Source organism: Hippichthys cyanospilos, chromosome 1, assembly GCF_059441005.1.
Source record: "Hippichthys cyanospilos isolate Australia breed blue-spotted pipefish chromosome 1, RoL_Hcya_1.0, whole genome shotgun sequence".
NCBI lineage: Eukaryota > Metazoa > Chordata > Actinopteri > Syngnathiformes > Syngnathidae > Hippichthys > Hippichthys cyanospilos.
Genome location: NC_142369.1, coordinates 32826617 through 32853622, shown reverse-complemented (window position 1 = coordinate 32853622; position 27006 = coordinate 32826617). Strand labels below are relative to the sequence as shown.

Here is a 27006-nt window from a genome sequence, read left to right as displayed (position 1 = left end):
CTGGACACTGTTAACTATTTCGCTGCCAACGACAAGAATTTTCGTCATGTGACGACTTTTTTTTTTTTTTATGAATGAGTGATGACACTCGTGGGCAGCGCTCCTCTTAATTTTAAGTTTATTGATCACTATAGTAATTAAAGTGACCACTTCATGGGAGTGTTGCTCTCGATAGCTACGAAAGATGCGATCAGCGGGTTTTACTCAAGAGTTTGAAGACTTTAACACTTTCACTGCAGATTCTTAAAAACAAAAAACAAAAAAAACAAAAACAAAACGTATGGCATATCTTACTTGTTATCACGGATACTTGGAAAATTAGTTAAAAAATTCCCACTTCCATTTCCAACAAGAAATACTACTGGACCTGTACAGTACAGTATATCCCATAGACCATGAACGAAACTTAAACAAACAACGTTCCAGAGAAGTGAAAATGATCCCCAAACGTCTATGATACATGGTAACCAGTGCAATCTATGGTAACAAGTATATAGCACATATTATCAATATATTTCCACACTACTGGATGGTTAATTGAGGAGAAATTATACACCGCAAGCTACCTTGTGGGCCCAGCACTGGCTTGCTGTATCTGGAAAAGTAACTAGTAGCCACTAGAATCTGTAGATGGGTGTGTAATGAACCGCAGGGATTCATCTTACTGCTACCATTCCTATAGCCACTGCCATTTTTTGAAAAGCGCAGGGACGCATTGTCCCAACAGGAGTGAAAGGGTTAAAGGTCTTAAGCAGCTCCTTTGTTCAATTTTGTCTTGGGGCAATTCTGTACCTGTTGCATTATATATAAATACACTATCTGGATGAATACAAAGAATTTTCTAAAAGCACAAGTACCTTATTCTCAAGGTTTTTCATACCTTTAGCACTGGAGCAAGGAAGATTGAAACCCCGGTGAGAACAAACACCAGAATGCCTGTCACCCTTTGTTCTCTGAAATTTCCAAATGATACATACAAGATATAGCAAACGAAAAACTTCTCTCTCCTTCGCTTAAAATGACTTCATTACAGTATAGACATCCAGACATGCAAATGTCTTGTTAGGGATGCTCACCTGACTCCGAGAAACTGTGGCTGCTCCCCGGGAGCGCTGGATTCGCTTTCCATCTTCAGAGAATCAATGTGGGCAATGGAAATAACGGTGGCTGCTACATACCAGGGCAGCCCCAAGAAGGAGCAAGTGGCCATAAGGACACCCACCCAGAATAGATCCAAATGGTAGCCGCAACCTTTCTGCCAGGACAACGGGCAACATTAGAGTCAGCAATAAGTTATTGTGGTGTATTACTGTGATGTTGACCCAAGGATCAAATACTTATTATACAGTGCTATACATGAAGAAAAAAAAAATCTCACAGTCACGAGACCCTGGATAATAGTGAGCTTGTATTTACTATTAACACTAATTGAATATTTTTGAATTGATCAAAGCACGAATATTGGCTGTGATGATTACTTGAATATTTTTGAGGCAGAAGTAGACCTACCTTCAATTTGTTCTCCTTGCGGTTGACAATGACAGCACTGATTTGCTGGTCCATGAAGATGAGGATGGTGACAAGCAGGGCAGGGACAAAACTGGCCAAGTAAACCCACCAGGGGTTCTTCCCAAACGGCAACACTAGCCAGCCACGGTCAGGCCGAGTTGGCTAGTCGGGGACAAGAAGAGTCTTCATTTCCACAATAAAGACTCAAACGTGTCATTAAATTCTCCATTATTCAGTCGGAGGTATATTTACAGCAAATAGAAGGTATGTTGGATTTTGCAAAAAAGGATTTTCTTTTGTTATCCTAGTATTTATTGCTTGTCTACTCAATTGTATACCCCCTCCGCTTTCATGATGGATTCAAATGAACATAATCAAAGGATTCCCATGAAGCTATTCAATGCGTTTGTGTATTCCTGTAATTTATTTTGCTGATAACAGCCTCTTAATTTGTTTCACCCATCCAACCATGGCAGAGCTCTATGAAAGCTTCTGGCGCAATCACACTTGCAAGCAAATGACAGTACGTTGCACAATCTGTTATGCCTCGATTCAACAAGCAGTGAAAGGAGCGTCTTTAGGTGCAAAGCAATCACTGTAAACCTTGTTGCATGCATTTAATTTTTGTATTCATCCTGGGAAAAGTAGAAATATAGGTAATACCTTGAATTCCGTTGGTACAATTAATTTGGGAGTTTTAAGGCCCATCAGCATGTCAAGGCCCACAAATGTCATTATTGACATGAAGATGGAAAAATCGCTGATGAGTTTTCTGAGCTGAAATAAGAGACAAAAAAAAACAGTTAAAATGTCCATATACTGTACAACTGATGACTGCACACAATGTACAAGGTCAAACAAATGCTGAATAACCACTATTTTTGAGAGTGATTGCTGGACAGAATTGGCAAAATTGCCCAATTTGTTCAGATTTTTACTCGTTTTATTATCGTACTTTGTGATCAAAAACATTGTATCATAAGTGTCTTAGTATCTTGTTTATTGTTATTTACGCATTTTCCTTTCCATGTATTTTACATTCCAAACAAGATTATTTTACCACTGTGGCACTCTTGCACAAGTTAAAGCTCTGCCCTGATTTAATTAGCAGTAGTATTGTACTTATAATTTAATGAGATTTACGTCATTACTGCCTAGAGTTCATTTAATTAACTTAAAGGTATGGTTTACACAGCTATATTTTTGTTGTAAGAATTGAACTGCTTTTCATAATCACTGTGTTTCTATGCTGTTTTTGACAGCAAACATCTTTAATTTTAGTATATATATATATATATATATATATATATATATATATATATATATATATATATATATATATATATATATATATATAGCTTGTATTACTCACCTAGTTAACTGACATTAGTTAATTAAAACAATTGAAGTGAAATAACTACATATTCGTATTTATTTATAAGTAATGCATTGTGAGTAGTTGATGTTCAAGATTTGCTTGGCTTTGGTCTTGACATTTAAATGCATGTTTAATTATGTGTTGTTAGTCCCTACTTGAGACCACAAATTCGAGATTAGTGCAGGTTTCCAAGAAAGGAGTGATATACAAGTGGATTTCTTTGTATACTGTAGTTTCATGTCGAGTGATTTTGGTGGGAGGCCTTTTAGACTTGAATGGATACCCTATTGCCAGGGCGATATCATTGTCTGTTGGGTCACAGTGAATGGATAGACAGTTTCATAATTTTGAATTGACAGTTTACTTTTGACAAATAACTTGAAACAATTTCTTATCACCGTGATCCACCCATTGCAAAGGGCTCCAATTGATAGTAAAATGCAGTCTTCAGCTCTTGAGACAGATGGAGCAGTTTTAATGGTAATTTGAATGCAATGATTGCTTGGAAAGGTTGATCAATACGATACTAAATTATCGTTGGCAGCATAAAAAGACATTACACAGACCCAATAGCTATTAAAAGATTGCGTGGTCACCTTGGTAGGAAAGTAACGGCTGAACTTGAACTTCTTGAGGGTGACAGTCATGGAGTATGTTCCAAAGAAGAGAATGAAGGACATAAGTGCCAGATCTGGGACATACTTGCAGGAATTCCCCACCAAAGATCCCCCGTACTTCAAACACTCCTTTTTACTCAGCTGGCTCCAGTCCAGAGCTGTTACATTCAACTGGGGGGAGGGAATAGTGCAGAGATAAAAATAGGGTAGGGAAATAGAAAGGTGCTTAAATGAAAATGAGTTGTTTTATTCCCAAATAAACAAAGGCATTTGCCATCAGAATTATCACGTTGTAAATACGGCAATTCCCCAACTATAAGAGGCACTTTTCCTGAAGGCCAAATGTATGGGCGTGTCCTATAGCTATCTTAAAAATTAGATTTTTTTTTTCAACACCATTCGAGGAAGATTGATCCGTCAGCCACATAAGCTGAATTTTGATGCACAGATGTGCATTTTTATATTGTCCGTTTTCTTAATTAAAATAATTACCATAATGGGGCAAGCTAGAGGAGGGGGACGTCAATTGGCTGTTAGCATCAAGTGCCTGTTGCAGCTAACAGCAGCTTGTGTTAGCTGAGGTTGTTAAGGCATTTTTTCTTCAATAAAAGAAGCGGGCAGACTGAACCTTCATCCTTGTTCAGACACAGGAATATTTTCAGCTTCGAGCGCATTCAATGTTACAGTGGTGAGGCATTCACTGACCGCTCATAATGTGGGAAATCTGACATACACTTAACACACAACAACTATTTAACGTACGGATATTAACACAAGAAAATATGAAGAGTTTACAAGCAGCGATGAGAAAACCAGGTCAAGAAAGTAAAATCCCTGCCACATTTTGGTTTTAACCACAAGTACTTATATTCAACTTGCAATCAAATGAGCTCATTATCCTGCGGTGGTTAAGTGGAAGCACCTCTGGCTAAAGTCAAACGGTGGCAGGGTTTTTACTCTCTGGACCCGATTTTCCCACCCTCTGTTTACAAGAGATGAGATTTATTATGTTTTGCTGTATTTTTTACATTGTTGCCAAAGTGTTGATGTGTAACATGGAAAATGTCCGAATTCGACCCCAAAATTAAGGCGGCGTCTTACACACAGATGCGTCTTATATTTGGGGAATTACAGTAAGGCACACAAGACAGAGGGGGCGTGAGGATAACGGGATGGATGGTGATAAAGGAAAGAAAGTAACAGTGAACAAGCTCCAATCACAATGAAAGAGTACTTATCTGGAAAAAACACACACCTGTAACTGGCATTTTACTTTCAACATCAAATCAATGGCTCCAAAATAAAGTATTTGATGAAAATAAGCACTTACCCCAGAGACACTAGAGCTGTTATCTGGCATTGGAACTAAACCATTGAAGATCATTGCAGCCACTGTTTGTGAGTTGGAGAGGAGAGGTTGAGGCCGGGGGATTAATGAGACATAAAGAGTAGATGAGGAGGGAAAAAGAAGGGAATAGAAAAGAAATGCACAACATAATGAGAATGCAGCAGAATGCAGCCTGCAGGGCATGCCGTCCAATTAAAAGGGGACTCACTTGTAGGAGATTGCAGCCAAATTGTTTCAGCATGCCAAAAACAAACACAAGACAAATCAGTTACAGAAATCAACGTTTGGACGAATGATTGAATGTTGGACACTCCCCCTGTTTGCAAGTTCCAGAACTAGTTTCACAAATTGTGTTTTTTAAAGCCAAATGACAAATTGTTAGCATCCCCATTCAATATTGGCCAAAATATTAGCCAGCATTTCTACAAAGACTTTAATTTTATTTATTTGTTTGTTTTAGTCTGCGAGAAGAGACCAAAGTGAAGGTGCGCTAGAGCAGGGGTTCTCAAACTTTTTGGAGTCAGGGACCCCTTTTAGAAAGCGAATTCTCCAAGGACCCTCATTGCAAATGTTTGAGTAAAGAAACAATTAAAAAAAAAAAAAACATTTAAGCCAAACATATATGATGTTTTTATTCACCAACAGATTCAATTTGACTACAAATTGTTACTTTTCAGCTAGACTGAAGTAGAAAATAAAAATTGCACGCCTCCTTATAACAAACTGGCTCAATCTTCCCCCAAAAGGTTGCTGCCGATTATTTAGTAAAAACAGCATTATAAAAATAAAATGCCTCTTCAGCTTTGCTGGCTTCATCATCTTGTTAGCAAGCAATTGTAAAGACATTTTGACAAATTTCAAAATGATTAGTTGTTTTTTTTCTTTTTAATATATTTAATTGGTTGACTTGATTGCTCAATTAAAGAGTCATGAATACTTTCACAATTTAATATAAAACAAATTAAATTGGCACAAATTTATATTTTTTCATTATTAACCCAAATTATTTCACAGGACCCCCTGTCAGGCCACGGACCTCCAGGGGTCCGCAGACTGAACTTTGAGAACCACTGGCGGACTAAATAATCGAGCTCTTTGATGATTACTTGGATTGCACAGATTGTCAAATAGATCTATGCAATCCAAGTAAGTTGGTACTAACTAAACGATCAGTGCACTTTTCCCCGAAAGAAGGGATCGACTCACTCGGGTCTGGCGCCAAGCACTCGCATTTGTAAGCGGTGACGTAGTCTGGCTTGAAGTTGGTGTTGATGGGGTAGTATTTGAAGGAGCCCACCATCTTTTTGATTGCATCAGAGATGAAGATGAACGAAATGAGGCTGGAGAAGCCCTCTTCAGTGAATCGCGTCATGTACTTGATAATGTAACTGGCGTCAGTTGCCACCAGGATGAAACACTGCAAGCACGAGTGGATGCCTATCCACAGACGCAGCTCCATGTAATCAATGTTGTTATTCCTTTAGGAGGGAGAAATCAGAGAAGCGGGTGAATGAATGAATGCAATGAGTCAACATAACAAGTCCTTGAGGAAAATCCGCCCTCATAACCACTTAAGAAGGACTTAACAGACAAGGAAAAACAGACACTCGGCCAACTTTTTTGTCTTAAGTTTGACGTGGGGCTGAATGTATAACAATTACTCTAGAGTTTTTCCTTCCCCTTCTGGGAGCTTTGACAGGGGATGCTGTTGTGTACCTTACACCAAAAAGATGTCTCTGTATGACTTCTTTTTTCGAAAGAGGTCTCGACATGACTCCTTTTCATCTGTGAAGCCCTTTGAGACTTCAGTGATTTAGAGTTACACAAATCAAATTTGATTGATTGATTTAAACGTAAGTCAAGTGAAATTCTTCTTCACAATAATATGCAGTGTTGGGAGTAATGTTTTACAAAAGTAATGTAACCAATGTAATGCATTACTTTTTGGTGAAACACTGTATTGTGTTACAAACAAAAAATATTTTACTCTAAAAATGACAGTAAGGCATGTTACGATGCATAATAACATATAGCCCCAAAAATACTTTAGATTTATAAAATAAATTGAAGCAGTTGATAACATGAGTTCATTTGGTTGCCTTGAGATGGCGCTGGTCTATTCTTGACATGGAGAGAACTTTGTTTAGGTCGTTTTAGTTGTGCATTTTTATTTTACATTTCCAGCAATCTAGGCATCATTTACAAGTCCAAGGAAGCAATAATGTCTATTTTGAGCATGTAAGTTAAGTCTAGTTTGTCATTTCACTGGATGTGTAATGAGTGTAATGAGCTACATTTAGAATGTCAAATCCATATTTCCAGGTTTGTTGGTGAGGGTAATGTAAAATTATTACAATAGTAGACTAATGCCTCACATTTCAAAAACAGTAATATTATAATGTAACTTCCATATTTTCCAAACTATAAGGTGTACCGGTATAAAAGCCGCATCAGCAAAATATGAGGAAAAAAAAAAAATCATGGATAAGCCGCACTGGACTATAGGCCACAGGTAATAACTTCAAATCTTCAAGGAAAAAGATGGTATATGAAGTTTATAATGTTTTTTAGTAATTTAATTTTTCACAATTGTCTGCCAACAGCAACATCCTCTCTTTGTTAATTTCCAACATATTAATCGAAAATGGATGGATGGATGGATGGATGGATGGATCTTTGTTAGTTAAAACAGCAGTTCAAAATCAATTCTTCATGGGCATCCTTTTTTTGCCTCCCTTTGTTTGATAGTATATTTGAGTGAACATAACACATTCTACATATACAATTCATATACAATTATAAATACATATGTAAAATCACGTATACTGTGTAGGCTACTGTATACAAAATGTACACATCACAAATGTACCCAAAATGTTATACATTCTCATTAAATTTAGACATACATATATATTTTTTAATAATATATTGTTTTAATTCTTTTTGAGCACAGCGTTTGATTCACATCTTTTCAGTTTTATTTGATAGTTGTTCCATAAATTGACACCTCGAACAGATACACACATTTGCTTGCTGGTGGCTAGCAAAAAACAAACAAAAACAAAACAAAACAAACAAACAAACAAACAAACACAACAAGCCGCTCTGGATTCTAAGCCGCAGGGTTCAAAATATCAGGAAAAAGTCGCGGCTTATAGTCCGAAAAATACGGTAATTACTTTGGAGTGACAGTAATAAGTAATAGATAATTCTTTACAGTTTTGAAGTAACTTGCCCAACACTGATAATATGTGATATACAAGCCCGCTATTCTTAACAATGTCAGTCTGATTATTATTGCTTTTGTGGAACATAATGTGAAATATCCTTCACGACTAACCAATTTTTGGAGTTTGGCTATGTCATGTTTGAGTGCTGAGCTGTGATTGGTCGATACCTGAGTCCCGTGTAAATGTGAGGTCCCTTTCAGTCAACAGCAAGAGGCAAAATGTCCGTTGAGCTTGAAATGGATAAAAACGGTTTCTTGTGGCATGAATATTTCTTATAATATTTTTTACAGAAGAAATTTGTACCTCCCCTACACCGCCCTTGTGCTGCCCGTGAAAGAGTAAATCCATGCTGACCAGGTCCGCGTCTTTTAGTTTAGTTTGGGTTTCGGAGTTGAGAAGGGGATATTTTGCACCGAGTAGGTCAAGTAAACAGCAATATTTCATTTATTAATTACGTTTTATTATAGAAAATGGCAAAGTAGCAAAATGTGTGTTTGGGAGCACATAGCATTCAATTTCAATCACCCACAGGCAGAAGTTTTGTTATGAATACTTGGTACCCACGGGGACTAATTTGATAGGAGGAACGTGTGTCAGTGTGTGCGATCTATAGAGGCTGTTTTGGATGTCAGTAAAGCGCCTTCACTCACTCGGCGACCCTCGTGAGGATAAGCAGTCAAGATGATAGCTGGATGGATGTTTCCTGGCCAGTGGCATTGAATGACATCATATGACATCTCACGCAGTGAGAAGCATGGCTCGCCAACGAGACGTTTTACTTGATAGTTAGAAATGTCAGTGCCATAAAACTCATATTTAATAAGAAATCAAATCGCCAATCTGCCAAATGTCATTAATTTGCATATAATTAACTATGGGAAGTGTCAAAATATGATGACCTGGGTTATCAACTGGTACTGGGCCGCATGGGCCGCACCTGAAATAATGATGTTTTGGAACTGATTTAGCTTATCCTTCATTCATTTGTGCTTTGTTTGGTTTGATCTTTGTTTTTTGGCACTGCCTCTGGCCGCTGTTGATGTTACATTTTTGTTCTAACTCTGCTTTATATTGATTTTATCACTATTGTTCTATTATATTTGTGTGTGATAACTTTTTTTTATTTTAGTAACTGTGTAGCACTTTGGCCAGCCCTTTGAGGTTTTTTTTTAAATGTGCTTTAGGAATAAACTTGACTTGACATTTTGTAGTGAGGAAGAACGGTGTGGCATGAGTAGAGAGCTGTCACTGTCCGTGACACACGTTATTTTGTCTCTGTGAAATCTGGCTCCATGAGTCCCTGTAAATTATACTTTCTATGAAATAATGTTGTCATTTATGACAATACGCTCAAAATTAGTTTGTTGATCTAACAACTTGTGACTGTGGATAAAATGCTAGCTAATCCTAGTTCTTATCTTCAGCATGTTATATAATGCTGCCTAATGTGTATTTAGCTCATTTTGCATTTTCGTTTGTGCCAGGTATTTCCCTTTGATATATATTAGTATATGCAAAGGTTTTATATTGAAACGTACTTATTTGCATCAAATCAACGTTTTTGCGTTGAATTGAAACGTGTTTATAAATCAGTTATATGACTGATTCAATCAAAGTAAAATGTGTACATTTTCGTACATTTTGAGGTGGTAGTATTGTTTGTTGTGCCGGTCCACATGAAAAATCTCAAGCGTTGACCAATCTGTGTGAAAAAGGTTGGGGACCCCTGCTTTAGATATATCAACTTTTCATTGAAAACATTTGGGATTTGGCTCCTTGGTCTGGTCGTCACGTTATAGCTAATCTCCTACTGTCTGTCAATGTTATTACCTTTAAATGTCAACCTGAGTCGCTCCAAAACACTCATGATACAAAAAAATCATTGTCCATGGCACTTGTCCTCATTGGGTTCTTTGCACGAGGGCCGAAACCACCTGATTTGGTGAAAGGCCGTAGAACATTATATCATTATATATAACGTATAACATTAAACCTTTTTGTAAGATTGAGAATACTAATTTGGACACTATGTTTAAGTGTATTAAAGTCTTCCACCACTTATGAGCTGAGCTTTTGCTTCAACAACATTCTCTACAGCCTTGTTAACAGCTGGGCCTGACTGAAAAACAGACCATTCCTTTTATTTGCTCTTTGTGATTCACTTTCACTGTCAGAAAGCCTAAACCCATAGAATTCCAACTAGATTGTCTTTTTAAGACATGTCTCACAATACATGACAACATAACTGCAGTGTTCATTCCAAGAGGATGTATGACTTGTATGCAAGCTAAATCTACATATTACTCACATTCGATCCTCACGAATAAAGCGTTTGAACTTTTGAGTAATATCACCTCATGACTGATCTCCTCCAGAGATGTTGACTCACTTGTGTTCAAATACTTGTTCTTTTTGTGTTATAAACAAATGAAAGGAAGATTAGATTTTTTTCCCAACTTTTTCCACCAATTCTGTCACCTAAACGTGTCCAACTCAATTTAATTTTTGTCAAAATCTTTTTGAGGAACAGTGCAAATTGAGATATGTGCTTGCACAAGTGCGCACACCCCTTTATACCAGGGATGTAGAACAAACATTTACCTTAAGCCTTATTTTAATCAAATGGGGATTCAAAACACAAATGTCACCTTTTAAAGTCCCCGGTTAATCCTGTGATAATTGCTTTTCTTGAGGCTTTTCCTGAAATGTGTTTGCTTTTTTGAAGAAGCCTGAAGGTTTTGCACTAACACTAAATTCCACCATGTTCAGACACCAGTTCCAGATGATTAAAAAAACAGCTCCCACTTACCACACTTTTATACACATCTTATAGTGTTGTGTTCAAGCCACACACACACACACACACACACACACACACACACACACACACACACACACACACACACAGTTGCAAATGGGACATGGTGCAAGGAATTATGAACAATTCAAAAGAAGTGATAGCATTGCAAGACTGGTAAAATGTATCTAAATCAGCTGGGAAACGTTTGGTTGTTTGCTGGAGCCTGAGATCAATATGAGTCATCCACATAGCAATAAAAATGGATGTAGTAAAAATATTTCCAATGGGAATCATCTAAGTAATGAAGAGAAGGCTCCCAGAGTATAGTATGGAAAAGAAGCGATGGTCACCTGACAATTAAAGCATTTTTGTGGCACATTGACACATCACTAAACATGAAAGACCAACCTGCAAAAATTTATTTTCTTTTACTTGACCTGTTTTTGTTGCAAATGTTCCTTTCCTCAAATTCAATTCTTCAGGTGTCAGATTGTCTAAGGGCCACTGTCTATTTTTTCACATTTAAAAAAAAAATGGATATGAAATTAGGTTATGAAGATTGTTGGAGCAAGTTTTAAAGTTGAGGCCATGCAATGTTACCGGCACTATATTTGGCAACAGTTTACAATTTATCACCTGCACAATTGGTTGTTTTTGTACAGAGATTAAGGATAACTCAGAGGGTTAGATATTTTTGAAACTCCATGCACAGAGATGAGTGTAAGACATTTCTGTTATTCACACGCATTCAAATTATTCTCCGAACTGTGAAAAAAGGCTGCAAAAAGTACTGTCCATAATGCCCCTCATTCAGGTGTACTGCAGTGTCATTAGTTGATAAAGAAGCTCACTTGCTGAATTCAAACAGGAGCTTTTCAAAGATTAGGATGGGTCCAGTTGAGCTGAGAATGATGAGAGGCTGACCCCCGAGCAGACAGAACACAGAGCCGGCCAGAGCAGTACCAAGAAAACTTTCCATGACACCCTGTCAGAGAAACAGAGACAGATATAGTTGATTGTGAAATGGAGTAAAAAAATTTTTTTTATACAAAATACAGGTGATATTTGAAGTTAAAATTGTGTGTATGATATGATGGGAGATAAACATTATTGTAATAAATAAAAACTAGGCTTTTGCCCTATTTTTTTGTGTTACCCTAAACCAAATGACAGCCATTGATCAAATGAAGCCAGCAAGGCCTTCCCTGCTGGCCAAAACATACTTAAATAAAATAATTTCCATTCTTTGTACTATCTGAGTCTGAAATATAATATATTTTGAAAAATCTTTTATTTTGAAAACTGACACTTCCATTCGTTTTGGTTGCTTGAGAGCCAATATTTCCCACAGAGTAGTAAAATGAGTAACCCGGGGATTTCACATACCGCAATGCGGCTCCGCTCCGCCCATTGCGTGCGTCTCCGATCCACCGAGTTGCGCCGCGCCGCATCACACATTCCTTGGAAAGTGAAACTACGCGGGGGCGGGGATTATCAACTCGAGTGAAAAAAAAAAAAAACTTCCAGAAACAAACCATGCTCTGTTGTTTGCTTGGATAATACTTCATTTCAAGTATAAGCCTTATAACGTGCTTCTCGGGTCCCCTAAGGCGACCGTAATACAGGGTCTCATTCATGGTGAAGTCGTGAATGCCGTGCTAAAACAGCACAAAACAAATCGAAAGGACAGCACGTGCTTAAATCTTTTTTTTTTCTCTCAGCCTGACTCTCGCTCTTTCCATCACTTGCACGCACGTCAACCAAAAGTGCCAACTACTTCACATATTCATTCGAAACAGAAAACACATGTTAATAAATAAAAACACAACACATGCTACATGTTCAACTGCTGGAGATCGCGAATGACGGCGGTCTATGTTGCAAATTTTCAACATCTTATCCGTGTGAAGCTGGGTTTTCTGCTATGTTGACTGGATATAAGCTTTGGGTGTCATTGTCTCCCATGACTCCTCGTTGGGCCTGGCTTGTTGCAGAAAAAAGCTCAGGCCTGTCATTAAATTAGCCTTAATTTTGAGTTCAAATTTGATGTGTACTCTCGTTCATTTGGTTTGTATTATTTCTGTCTGTTTGTTATTTTAACCCTCTCCCCCAGGCGGTGATAAAATTGTCAAACGTGGAATGGTCCATGGTGATAAAAGGGTTGGGGACCACGGCTCTGTATGACATATCCAATTTCTGCTGTGTTTCCAGTGCTAAATATTATATCAGAGTTTTTCCATTTAAAAAGTTGGATAAAAACTTCTTATCCAATTATATTTCATCTAGATAGCGTTATCGGGTTCCATGAAGTATTCTAGAGAGTGAATAGAGAAAAGGCTGCTCGTTCAGTTTACAGCGCTTGGACCAATGGTCTCATAAGACTGTGACTTCAGGGCTAGCTGGCGTCAGGACTAAACGGAGAGCAGAGTATAGTGAAGGAGAAGGCACCCATGGCCCTATTCATTCAATGATATGCACATCGCCTTAATCGAGTATGAACTCAAGTGGCCTCAAAGTATAAAGAGTGCAAGGTTTTTCTCTGCCAGTCTGAATGGGCTCGCTGTGTTCTTCTCCAGATCCCTGATGTTCACATCATATAATAGAACACTGCAACGAGTGTGATAAGGACCCTGTGTTTTCTGGAGAGGGATTTCATGCACGTCTGTAACATTTTAAGTTTTGTTTTTTTCTCAACATGTGATTTTTGTACTGTATGTGCTGATGTGGTTTTTGCAAGACTACTGACAAAAACTTTGGATGTACAATTGTGCATGGCAAGGGTGAATGAGTTTTGTCACACAGTTGAGCAAGGAAGAGGAAAATTTAGTGACATTCATGAAGAAAGGTCTCACGTGTTGGGACGTAGCCCAAGAAGAGCTACGCGCACACTCCCAAAAACTCCACCGCAGTATCCTGGACAACATTCTTTCCCAGATACAGAATCGATTTCAGGATCAAAACATGTTTAGGTTTCTCTCCCTCCTTGACCCTCAGCACTTTTACACATGCAGGGAACATGTTTTCGCAAGCAGCCTTCTCCAGCTCAATGTAGAGCCATAAAACGATGTTTCATTTTCCTGTTTGGCTGTAACCACCCCTGTGTCCACTGCCTCTTTTGAACGCTCATTTTAGCCTCCATGTCCATAGCAAAAAAAACTTGCGAATGGACAATTAATCCCCAAATAAAATGTTCAACAGAGCCATTGATGTCTTAGGGTTGGATTTTATTTTCAAATACCAAGGCATTGTGCGGTTCCACATTGGTGAGTGCAAACATTTGATTAGGTTTTTGTCATGTTTATTAGTCAGTAAATCAATGGGAGCTAAATTGTCATAAATACTAAAAATAATAGAGTTTAAATGTTCTGGAAATTAAGTGTTGCTAGATAGGCCTATATTAAGGGTGATGCATATGTATAGATTCTTATGCTCTTGTGTCATATTGATGTTTTTATGAGGCATAATAATTCAGTCACTGCATTTATCAAATGACCACAATTTATTAAAGGGAGTATGTGTAGTTTTTCGCATGCGCCAGTGGGCGCTTTTGGAGCATTACGGTAAATGCAGCACCCCCTGCTGTCCGTAGATATAACAGACATGGCGTGCCAGCCCCCATGTAATACAATTTAATGATAACTAGACCAACGTTAAGAACACATTTATTTGTAAGATTTTATTTGAAAGAAATTTAGAATAACTTAATTTATTCATTTATTTATTTTTAATGAAAAACAGTCTAAATCTTACACAGTGTATCAAACATTTTTGTATTTTTTCCAAAACAAGTAATAGTTGACAATCCCGCAAACATGAACCAAATCATGAATGTAGACACACGGAATATCATTAGCAAAATCAAAGCAGATTTTTTTTTTCTAAATCCTTTTACCCTCAATCAGCAAAAGAAAACAAGAGGACATGCGCACTGTTGTACCTGATAATTTTCTGTGGCATCTCCCAGCAAGCCACCAAAGGTAATGGCATTGGTGATGCAGCCCAAGTATATGAAGAGCACGGCAGAGATGGACTGAATGTGGAAACCCTCGTAGAAATCACTAGGTAGCCAAGGCAATTTGCGCTTTATGTCCAGGTACAATCCACCACAGAAACTATTACATAGAGAATACAGCATTAGTATGGCAGATGGTGAATTGTGCAGTCATTTTGTGTAATCAGCAATCCATCCTTCCTCCATTTTATACCTCTTGAAATGTATGTAGTATAGTGACAACATATGGTAAAGCTGTAAGAGATGCAATGCATATTATCATTCATTTTTATTCATTGATTTTAGCATGCAATTTTACATACATTTTCAGAGTTTTATTCGAGAAAAATAAGTCTAAAACAAACTTTTTTTTAAAGCCACGACTCAATATTGTATTACTTTGTAGTCTTTTCACATTTTATTTATTAATTTTTAACTTTATTCATGAAACAATCTGCTGCGCTGAATGCTACTCTCATGCCTTAATTTTCAATCTAGGGACCATTAAAACATGTTTTAGCTCATCCTAAGTAAGATTTTAAAACAAAGTACTGGAATCTCTTTCTTGTTTGTCCAACCTGGCAAATTGAACCACATCCCATTTTCAGAAACTGACATCTAACAAAGGATTTACTTGGCCCTAATTGGTAGCTTGTGGTATAATTTCACACCAGATGGGTGGGCGGACAGAGACTCAGCTATTTGTATAAAAACAATAAAAAAAACAAAACAAAAAAAAAACATAAAAAATAAGTGGTGCAGAACGCAGAATAAAAACACACATCACATTTATATTTGTTATGTCCGTCTGGCTCGTTTGTTAGAAATGATTTCACGTGCTTTGGCAACGTGTGAGCTGTCCAACTGGCATCAGCTGCAGTCATTGCCTCAGGCATCAGACCAAAGTGTTATTAACTAACAAGCCCAAAACAGATGCATGATAATCAGGAATATAAATGTGTAACAATTATTTATGGATTACTTTCAACACCTGACTGAACACGTGTTAGTTGCTTTAGACCAGTGCTTCTCAAATAGTAGGGCGGGGCCCCCTAGTCTTTGTTTTTGTCATGTGATGTAGTTTCTTTTTTTTTTTAAGTTTCAGGCACTTTGATGCACTTGTTTATTTTTTTTCAGTTTTAGACGATGCTGTGACCTGTGTAAACGCTGTACAAAATAACAGTTGTTAAAACTTCATTTATATTGCTTTTTTCTTTTCTTAATGCTGAAAGGGATACAGGTTTAGGTATACTTATACAATTTTTATAGATAATAATCTTAGTTATAGTCAGCACGTCGAGTGAGGGGGGCACAAAACTCTTTCTCTTTCCTTGCGGGGGCTTGGCAAAATGTAAGTGAGAAAAACTTCTTTCGACAGAGTAATGTGTAGTTACCTGAAATTAGCATGGTAGATTGGAGTATTGACTGTGTGATGTTAGCATTTTGAGTGGCTTCAAATGAGTTTTCTTAAAGGTATTCCAAAAATATTGTATGTTGTTTGTATTAATTTTCTGGATAAATTCTGATTGCGCCCCCCTAAAATTAATTTCCAAGATTTGACCCTGTTCCACTGTACTAGCGTACTTCTCAGAGTACAAATCATTTTCAACCCCCATATCATGGAGGCGACTTATAACCGCATAACTCAAAGCAGACCAATATTTTCTGTCATGGTTTGTTGGATTTTGGTTGTGGGTTTATTTTGACGGGTTCTGTTCTTTTCGGTTTATATAGTTCCTGCTTCTGCTCCTCTCGTGTCTTGCGTTAGTTTTGATTTAGTCCACCTGTTCGCGTAACCTGTCCTGGTGTGTCCTCCAATCCGCTCCCCCAGCCTATTGTTCTCTGCCCAGCTGCCGTGCGTTTGTCCAATTAGTTTGTGTGTGTATTTAAGCCAAGTTTTCGTTACAGCCTGTGTCGTCTTGTTTCATGTCTCACCCATCATCTGTCAGCCCTGTGTTTTCCTGCCACCTGTCCGTTAGTGTTTGTTTTTTGTTTTGCTAGCCTGCCAGCGCCCTTAGTTAGAGTTTTTGCCACCCTGTTTTTCACGCTTTTGGTCCCGTTCCTTGTGTTAAGAAATATGGATTACATGAAGCCCCTGCCTTGAAGCCTCCCTGCTTTTGGGTCCTCCACCTCTGCAACCACGCCAGCCTATCTCCCCGCCTCACACCCCTGTGACAATTTTCCACATATCTGTGTTTGAATAACATTAACTCACATAAGAAATAAGTAACATTATGTAATTTAAAAGGCTTACAATTATGATATAGACCTCTAATTACATATAGTATGAATGTGTTTTACCTCGTTTGCATAGAACATTACAAAAAATGCACTTTTGTCAAGTGTCGCCTAATTGCCTCTGTGTTGTCAACAATGAGGCTGCATGGGTAATTTTTTCTGCGAACTTTGAAAAGGAAACGCACTATGAAAAGGAAAATATGGCTTGACTTGCCTCCTTCAGCCCTTAGACATGGGCTTGAACAAGTCGGCACGAAGGTTGGCAGGTAGGTGGGGGTGGGGGTGGGGAGGTGGGGGGCAACGAAGGGTAACCTTCCATGTTCTGATCTCACAACACTGGGTCAAGAACATCCCAAGTAAGGTGAACATTAGTTTAAGGATTTGAGTCACATTGCCTCTCAATTGCCCCCCATAAACGCAACAGTATGTTATTCGATATACAATGAAGAAATTCATCTAAAAGTACTGTAATTTTGTCATTTTAATGACACACATTATGTGTTATCATTGGACAGCAATGATCTATGTAACTACATAATTCAGTGGTAGACTTATAATTGTGTTTTTTTTTTTTTTTGGTAAAATGAACCGAAATTGAAGAAAAAAATTGGGTCAACTTATATGCGAGGTTGACTTGTACTCAGAGATATACGGTACTCTACTGTCAGTGTTGTTGTGGTGCGTAGGAAGGTAATGCAATAGTATTGCACTTTAAACCTACAGCCGCAACAATTAATTTATTATTGAGTTATCACCTCTGGCAATTAAAATCAAACAAACTAATTGCCAATCAAGTCACTGTACCTTTTTTACTGTTTATTTTCTAACAAAAGGATTGCATGCTTAATCAGATTAATATTACTGTTGGTTTGTTTTTTTGTAAAGTGGGGCTGATTTATAGATAAATATGACAGTTTGAGAAAAAACAGATGACTGAACAACATTTTCGTCCCCTCAGAGTGACAACTTTAGGAATGCACCGTCCAGTGAAGGCCAGTTCCTCTCCCAGTTCATGTTGCGCTGGCATTTCCTCATCTTCTGCCAGGCCTCCTCCTCCACCTGCTGTACCGTTCATCTGTCCCAACTCATTTAAGGAGAATACAGACTTCCTGAGGACGGGAATCAGAATGACATACATTACTAGTTTAAAATGTTTGCGTCGAGCAATTCACGGCAGAAGGTCGAACTCCAACCTTTTGTCTGCCGAGGGAACTTTCTTAGGTGGCTCGATGCGGATTTTGGGATCCCATTCCCCCGGCGGTAGCACAATCACCTCATCCAAAAACTCATCTATGCCTGCAATGAGATCCTCACGGTCTCTGGCTTTGTAAGCTACATCGCTGAAGAGCTATGATGGAAGGACAGAGTGAGAGTTTAGCATTTCATTTGCCACATGTGTTGATTACACTGCAGTATCTTATAAAAGGTTTGATTCATTTTCTTCCTCTGTTGCCATTTGGAGACCTGCTAAACATAATTTCTGCAAGCCATATTGACATTTCCAACCCAGCAGGATTTCATTCAAGAACACCTGCCAGTCACTAGCTAATGATGCGCCCGAGGCTTTGAGTCAAGTGCAGTGGAACATCACTCAGTAAAGGCATTAATGATAGGGTTGACCAATTGAAAACATATTTAGTCCATTTTCATAGTGTCCATTATGTCTTTGTGAATAGTAGCTGCCCACAATATAGGAGTCTGCCCGATGAGATTCTTATCAAAATGGAACAAGCGTGGCTCTCTCACAAAGCGATCTTTGACATGTTAAATCACCAGTCTGAAGACAGGCATGTTTTCCCCAGAGCGACAGCACGTTCACTGATTTTCTCCCATCAGCACTAGCAGCTTGGTGTTGGCTCTCCCCCTCGGCTTCAATGTGAGACCAAAGGATGACTTTTACAAGCCGCATTGAGAGGCGCTTTCATAACATAGTGAACACGTTTTAAGAATGTTTCACAGAGAGGGCGGTATTTAATCTACGTAGTTCGAAATTATTTTAGGAAGATTTTCCCACCTTGTGAAAAAGGTGGAAATTTTGGTTTCCACCTTTGTATACAAATTGATCGACAACAACAGGAATAGCGTTCAATCGTGTCTTCTTCTTCTTTTTTCCTTCGGACCCGACTCTCCTTGCTCTGAGCAAACCAGTAACAAATATTCATACAGAACAGAAAGCAAATGGTTCCTACTCAACACAACAGAAAACTTCAGCATGTTTACAAAACAAAATACAACACATAGCAATGTATGCAAATTCCAAATTAATTCACAAACACATACCACTTACCTACATGTAAATGAATGCAAATACTGTCCCTGCTGTACAAGATATTCTGTTGTAATTGTGACTGATAATACTACCGATATTTGCACATCAAGTTGTCATAAATGTATTGAAAAATATTGATATTTTACAGTTGGGCAAGAGTTATCACATATTTTGATACTGCAATTTCCTATGAAATGACAATGTATCTTGTTCTACCTTTTAAAACAATGTTTTCCTTCTTTTTATTTAAATACTAAAAAACACTGTACAGTTTATACCTAGCTTCAAGAAATAGCAGTTGTCCACATGCTTGTGGAAAAAGGCAAGCTCCTTACAAATCAAAGCTTAATAAATGTAAACAAAAAATTATAATAATAAAAAATAAAATTAAATAAAATACAGTCTGCCTTTGTTACTCTGTCTTGCAAAGATGACTAAAAAATATTATGATTCTTTGCACTTCTATCGATTGAAACAGAAGTCATTTTTAATGAATTCAATCAAATAGTTTTGAATCGAAAATTATTGAGAATCGAAAATCGATTCTGATCGAATCGAGACCTCAAAATGTGAATCGAATCTACTCGTGACACGGCCAAAGACTCCCAGCCCTAGTAATTACTGTGTTAATTATCCAGGTTATATCCAAATAGATTTTCAGGTTTCTGCCAGTACGATAGTAAGGCTCAAAGGTAGCTGATATTATATTGCTAATGCCAAAACATAATTATCCCAATCCATTTTCAAATGAACTGTTTCATTTGTATCATTTCTTGTTGAAGACGGCAAGTATAGTTATTTACTCGCATTCTTCTACAGACATACCCATCAAAGCTGACTGAGAGAAAAGGGGTGATTGGTGGAATAAATGTCAAGTCCTCTACATTAGTGGTTCTCAAATTGGGGTTAGTGGATCATTCACGGACTGACTGCAGGGGTCCGGGAAATAATTTGGGCGTTTCGGAACTGATGTAGCTTATCTTTTAACAGTTACAGATTTGTGCCTTGTATGGCTTAGTCTTTGTTTTTTGTTGCTAGTTGATAGTGCATTTTGTGGTGGGGAACAGTTGCTGCAGTCGGCGCGCACATGTTGCTCCTTTTTGTGATATCTGGCCCACGAGTCGAGTTGTGTTTTCTTTGATGGAATGTTACCATTTATGCTAACATGCCCAAAATTAGTCGTTTGTTGGACCAACTTGTCACTGTAAATGGCATGCTAGCTAGTTTTTATCTTCAGCTTGTTATACTGTTTAGTGGTGCCTTGTACGTGTTTAGCTCATGAGCATTTTTGTTTGTGCCATGTATTTGATAATGTTAGCCTATGCAAATGTTTTGCATTGATAATCATACTTGTTTGCATCTAATTACCGTTTTGTATTCAAATTGAAATCGAAAAATGTATTTGTAATTCAGTTATGTGAGGGATTTAATCAAAGCAATTTATGTACATTTAATAATATATATATATATATATATATATATATATATATATATATATATATATATATATATATATATATATATATATATATATATATTTGCATATGGGACTTGCATTAGTTATGTTTGGTGTATTTTGTTTTCTTTAGTTTTACAATATACTGTAAATGAGTGAGAGCACACCTAAGTCAAAGAAGAGTTACACTCTTGCTGTCTGTCTACCTAGATAAAAGCCCTTGCAACATCTAGGATGTGCGAAAATGTTTTTAATCAAAAAAAGATATACATATTTGTGTTCATTTTACTTACTATTAAATTGTAAAAGTAATCATGACCCTTCAATAAAACAATATATTCAACCAGTTTACTTAATATTTTTAAAGAAAGTTGCAATTTTTAAATTTGTCCAAATGTGTTGTGTCTACAGTTGCTTGCTAACGAGGAGATAAAGCCAGCAATGCTAAATCGGCATTTTATTTTATAATGCTGTTTTTGACTAAATAATTGGCAGCAACCTGTTTAGGGGATATTGACCCGGTTTGTTATAAGGAGTGCAGTTTGCATTTTTTATTTTCTAAGCTTCAGTCTAGCTGAAAATACTAAATATGTTTGTTGTCAAATGTATAATGTTACTGAATAAAAAGGGCACTTATGTTAGGCTTAAATTATTTTTTTGTTTTATTTTGTCTCCGTAAACATTTGCAATGGGAGTCGCTGACTCTAAAATGTTTGAGAACCCCTGCTTTATATCATATAAGCAGACAAAAATACATGGAATGAGCTTACGGGTGTTTCCGGCCTCAGTCATAGTTTGACTTTTTTTTCCCTCTTTTTTAAATAAAACTTCCACTTTCACTTTTCACTGCAGTCAACTTTGTTTCTATTCCAGCATGTAGTTGAAATGTAAATGCAATGCAGTATAGTCAGTATGTGTGAAATGGATATTAAGACTGACTGTGTGAAGTGTATATAACGCTTTGCAGACAAATTCCAATCTCCCCCCACATGCAGCTTTCTACCCACGATCCTAATGAATGAACACTAAAAATCATTTGGGTGGGTCATTAATTTTTAATAACACTTAAATCACACTTTAAACCTTTTAACCTCTTAATGATTAGAGTTAAATTGATCCTTGTATGTAATCACCACAAGGTGATTGGACCACACATTTAAGTTTGTAGGATGGGTTGAGTTTTGTAGTTAGTATGCGTCATGCGTGCTTTCATGAAATGAAAATTAACAGATATTAACCTCACCTTCATGAAGTATCACCTTATTGTGGGGTTTGTGCATTCCAATTATTCTAGAAGCATCAGTAAATTGTCTGCAGCTGCCCACAGTGTTCTAATAAGAACTATGATTGGACCACGTTTTCTCTTGCCCGGACAGAGGTCACCAGGGCCTGGAGGTGGAGCTCAATGAAGAGCCCTTGATGTCCAGGCCATCAAGTAACTGTGGAAGAATAAACTGTTGTTTGAGGCAAAGAGGGTTGTGTGCAGATGCAGTTGGGTGGCAGCTGTAATTCGGGACTTTGGCGATCCCATCCTTAAAAAAGCTAGCTCTAGCTAGCATGGAAAGAGCCTGAGTTGATGTATGAAGTTGCGTTCTGCGTGATGAAGGTGAGCTTGGTGTGCTGCTTGTAAAATCATTCCATCACTGGTACATATGCAATTGTAAATATGATTAAATGTTGATGAACTCTATGTAGTCTGTTATCCTTTTGATTGCTGCCATTGTGGCAGAGAGCTGTGTTTCGCTATATATACCCAGAATAAACCCAGGAATAGATTTTTTTTAACTATGACAAAACTTCTTTGCATTTGATGGACTGTATAGAACTTTGCAACACCTCCACATCATGCAGTGGCATTTCATATTTTGAATTGCCACATAAACAGTGGATGAGCCTCTTGACTCGTAAAATGTTACAGCAGAACCGAACACTCTGCGAGAGACTTGCACAGTTCAGTTAATCTGTGCCTCTTGTATTGGAAAGGCAATGAGGCAATATGGTTTCATGCTGTTGGGCTAATAGAAAAATGGCATCACTGTCTGTAGGGAGATTGGGAGAGAGCTCTCCCATTGGGCATTCCCTTATTCCGCTGGGGGTTTCTAATGCTCAAGCGGGCAATGACAGTGAGGTTGGAGCAGGAGATCGCCAGGCGGATCGGTGCGGCATCCGCTGTGATACGGACACAGTGTTAGTCTGTTGTGAAGAGCTGAGCACAAAGACGGATACGAAAAGAAATGAGTTCCCTCCGCTGGTTGTCTGGTATTTCCATTAAAGATAGGGTGAGAAGCTCAGGCTCCTGGATGCCCCGGTGAGGTGTTCTGGGCATGTCCCACCAGGAGGAGACACCAGGGACGGACCAGAATGCGCTGGAGAGACTATGTCTCTCGACTGGCCTGGGAATCCCCTCAGACAAGCTGAATGAAGTACAGTAACAGGGAAGAGGGAAGTCTGGGCGTTCCTGCTAAAGCTTCTGTCCCCACAACCTGACCTGACCCCAAATAAGCGGTCGATAATGGATTTGTTGGCTGCACTACTTCACGAGCAAACAGTATGCAAAATGACTGACATGAATTTGCATATTGAAGCTAGCTCATTGATTCAAATCATATCTAATAAAGTACAAGGACTGTGATAAGAACTAAGTTCTTTAAATGCAGAAAGACAGAACTGATAAACTTCATCTAATAATTGCTGAGGTATTTGTGACCCAAAGTGATTCAAAAATACTTAAGTTTTAGATACTTAAAAGCTAATTTTCATGAAATCCTGATTTTAGGCGGTATAAAACAAAGGTTATTTTAACAGTGTAACATTGATATTTTGACTTGTGTTGTTTTTCCTATTGTAGCTTTAATAGCTGTATACAACATTCAATGTTTATTTTCAAAAGTGACAAATAATTAAACATTTGTCCTATATTTTTTCTCTGCCATGAAGTCACGTCGCTTCATTTGATTATATTTTATAGCCATTTCTTACAGTATTCAATGCCATTCTCTCAAACAGCCTTTGTACTTTTGCTACACAATGCCAGATAACTCCCCAGAATTTTTCAAAAGTATTTGAAAAATACTTGAGATGTATATCACAAATACACTGTATTTCAATAAAATCAAAGAAAACAAGAATCAAAACATCATTTTGTTGAGACCACCTTTGCTTTGTGTATAGCGTGCATAGTGTAACAGCATATTCTTACCTCTAACTTAGGAAGGAAAAACTATCAGTTTAAAAGTTCCTTCTAAACTTTAGAATCTAAAGTTTTGTTCTCATTGGTTTAGGTTTGGCAATTAATAACAGCATCATTAAGTATTTTTCAGCTGTACAACATTCCAGTCACACTGTTGAACTAATTCTTTCTGCTGCTGATGAACTAAAAATGAAAACAGATTTTTTTTTTACGTAATAGAACCTTGGCATCATTTTCAGTTGTGGGCAGTATATCACATATTGTATCTCAGAGGGTAGTGTGTTTCCTATTGCATGCCACAAACATCGTAAAATCCCACTACTTACATCATCAACCATCAGAGTTGCTATGGCTCGGCCTATCTCGTTATATGACTTGGCCTTTCCCTGAGGCCCCAAGAGAATGAACAGGAATCTGTGCAGTGATGAAACAAATATGAGGTATCTGCAGTGGAAAACATCCGGTACGTGAAAATCACACAATATAGGTTATTTCACCTGGTGGGCACAGGTACCTCTGTCAGACCTCCAAGTGTTGTAGCTTGGGACAAGCGAACAAAGGCAACAAAGGGTTTGCTGAGGAAATCCACTTCTCCCACCAGAACGTTGGAGGCCTCAGCATCTCTGGGTATCTTCTTCATGAATTTGTTTTTCAACTAATGATGATAAAGACATTGGGGTAAGGCAATGTCTGATCACATATGAATCAGAACAGATAAAAATAATAAGGAAAAACATTATCGTCCAATACATTTTTTATGGAGGGTAGCAGACACCCTTGACTCAACATTTTCATTCTTAATACAAGTCACACAATTTTTTCAAGATTTTGGTATTTTCTTCTATGCGATTTCTTCCTGGGGTGATGGGGGCGGTGAGAGGACCTTTAAACTCTTTCAGTGCCATGCATGAAAATTCTCGTATTTTTAAAATAGTAATACAATTCTAGAGAATAATAATTCTCGCCATATATATATATTTTTTTATGGAGGGTAGCAGACACCCTTGACTAGTGCTTAAGTAACATTCAGCCAATTGAGCACTGTAGTGATAACTGTGACATGTTTGGCATGTTTCCATACATACAACACAGATATGACTTAATTGTAATTCTAAGTAAGGAATGGAAATCAATTTTTCATATGACAGCACCCGATATTCTGAGTGAAAATACTAAACATACTGGCACTCTAGAGCAGTGGTTCTCAAATCGGGGGACAGTACCCCTGGTGGTACTTGAAGGAACTCCAGGGGGTACTTGAAATTTTTACTAAAACAGACAAACATGCAAATATCCTTTGAAAAAATTATTGAATGGTTCAGGGAAATATAAGTTGAAATAAATGTTTTATGTGCAGTAGGTTATCAAACTTCATTATTTTAAAAACTCACATTCTTCCCCATACTAGAATGATTCGACCCAATCATGTGACACCTATCGTTACTTGTCAAGTTAACAAATTTTTTATGGGAACAGATCTCTACTATTATCCTAAAAGAGGACACTTTAAGTTGAATATTTGAATTTTGACAAATGTTTATTCATAATTTTGACTTTTTGAGAACTTTATGTTAATTTTTTTTTCTGGATAAATATTTATTAATCATGAAGTTAATTATTTATTTTTGAGAACAGATCTTGACTATAATCCCAAAAGAGGATGCTCTGCGGACACATATTTCTCTCACATTTCTCTGGACACATATTTATTCATGATTATTTGTTTTTGAGAACAGGTGATTTTTTTTTTGTGGTCAAATATTTACTATTAATTAAGTTATTTCTTTTTGATAATAGATCTCTTCTATGACCCAAAACGGGACATTTTATGTTGATTATTTTTTCGTGGACCAATACAAATGAAGTTTGAAATGTTCTGAAACTTAATAAATCAGACACTGATGGCATGTTTGAGTTTTCTTTTTTGTTTGTTTGTTTTTAAACCAGAAAAGCTTTGCACTGGTTCAAGGCTACTAGGCTGAAAACAAATTTCACAGGGGGTTCATCACTGAAAAGTGGTTGAGAACCACTGCTCTAAACCTCCCTAAACCTAACCCAAGGCCCAGGGGCCAGATCCGGCCAGCAACATCATTTTATGTGGCCCGCGAAACGCCAATTATGACTTCAAGTTTCTGGCTAAAATACCAAATTTTCAAGTTGTCTTCAACTTTTACAATTTGTTTTTGTTATCAAGGCTTCTTTTTGAACCGTTTTTATTGGCCTCTGATATCAAAACGTGTGACGATCATATTTAAAATTTCTTTGACTTCACTGTCGTAACAGCCCTTCGACAAAAACTTTAACTAGGTGGCCCATGATAAAAATGAGTTTGACACTCCTGCTCTAGAGGTTTTCTTTTCTGATAAAGCTTGGCACGGCAAGAGTTTATGATGCATGTTTGCTGTTGTGAACAACACACACCACACACAAAGACACAGATCAAACACATGCAGTGAGATACGTCAGTCATGTCAGTTTATCATGCACTGAGCTACTTAGAAGAGTCGGGACCTCGTCTTGAAGATGCCATCTGCCTGAACAAAGAAACTCATTTTCCTACACACCAAACGTTTCTTTTGCCAAAATGAGAAATGTACCGGTCTGGTAATTTACACCTTTGTTGGTGCTTTTATTGCTCCTTTAACTATAATAACATGTAACTCATCAGTTATGTCAAAAAATAAGAATACTCATCTTAAACGACGATCACTGTTGGTATAAACAACTTACAACTACAATTTAGATTAAATTAAAATTATTTAATTAAAACTGAGTTGAAAAAGAAGTGAGTGATGGAAAGACCAAACAAATAAAAATACTTTAGCATAGAGGCAGCAAGTGAAACTTGAATAAACAACCATAGCTCACAATTTAAGGCAGGGGTCTTCAATCCTGGTCCTCGAGGGTCTCCATATTTCTCCATGCTACAAGACACCTGATTCAAATGTTCAAGATCGTTATCCAGTTTCTGCAGATCTTG

The 27006-nt window shown here is 37.5% G+C and overlaps 1 protein-coding gene across 5 annotated transcripts in view; it reads right to left on the bottom strand.

Moving 5' to 3' along the window:
- The window catches only part of slc4a5a (solute carrier family 4 member 5a), a 66318-nt gene that overhangs the window by 8925 nt on the left and 30387 nt on the right, over positions 1–27006 (bottom strand). For 4 of the 5 annotated variants that reach the window (XM_088426426.1, XM_088426510.1, XM_088426594.1 and 1 more), the window contains exons 9-21: positions 24524–24681; positions 24353–24440; positions 18305–18459; positions 18092–18220; positions 14820–14994; positions 11734–11867; positions 6059–6330; positions 4835–4869; positions 3484–3675; positions 2173–2286; positions 1510–1671; positions 1077–1255; positions 881–953 (exon numbers count right to left, since the gene is read on the bottom strand). In XM_088426426.1, coding sequence (XP_088282552.1) covers positions 881–953; positions 1077–1255; positions 1510–1671; positions 2173–2286; positions 3484–3675; positions 4835–4869; positions 6059–6330; positions 11734–11867; positions 14820–14994; positions 18092–18220; positions 18305–18459; positions 24353–24440; positions 24524–24681 — 1866 coding nt within the window. The remainder of the gene's footprint in view (positions 1–880; positions 954–1076; positions 1256–1509; positions 1672–2172; positions 2287–3483; positions 3676–4834; positions 4870–6058; positions 6331–11733; positions 11868–14819; positions 14995–18091; positions 18221–18304; positions 18460–24352; positions 24441–24523; positions 24682–27006) is intronic. The other variant, XM_088426700.1, reaches the window with a different exon arrangement.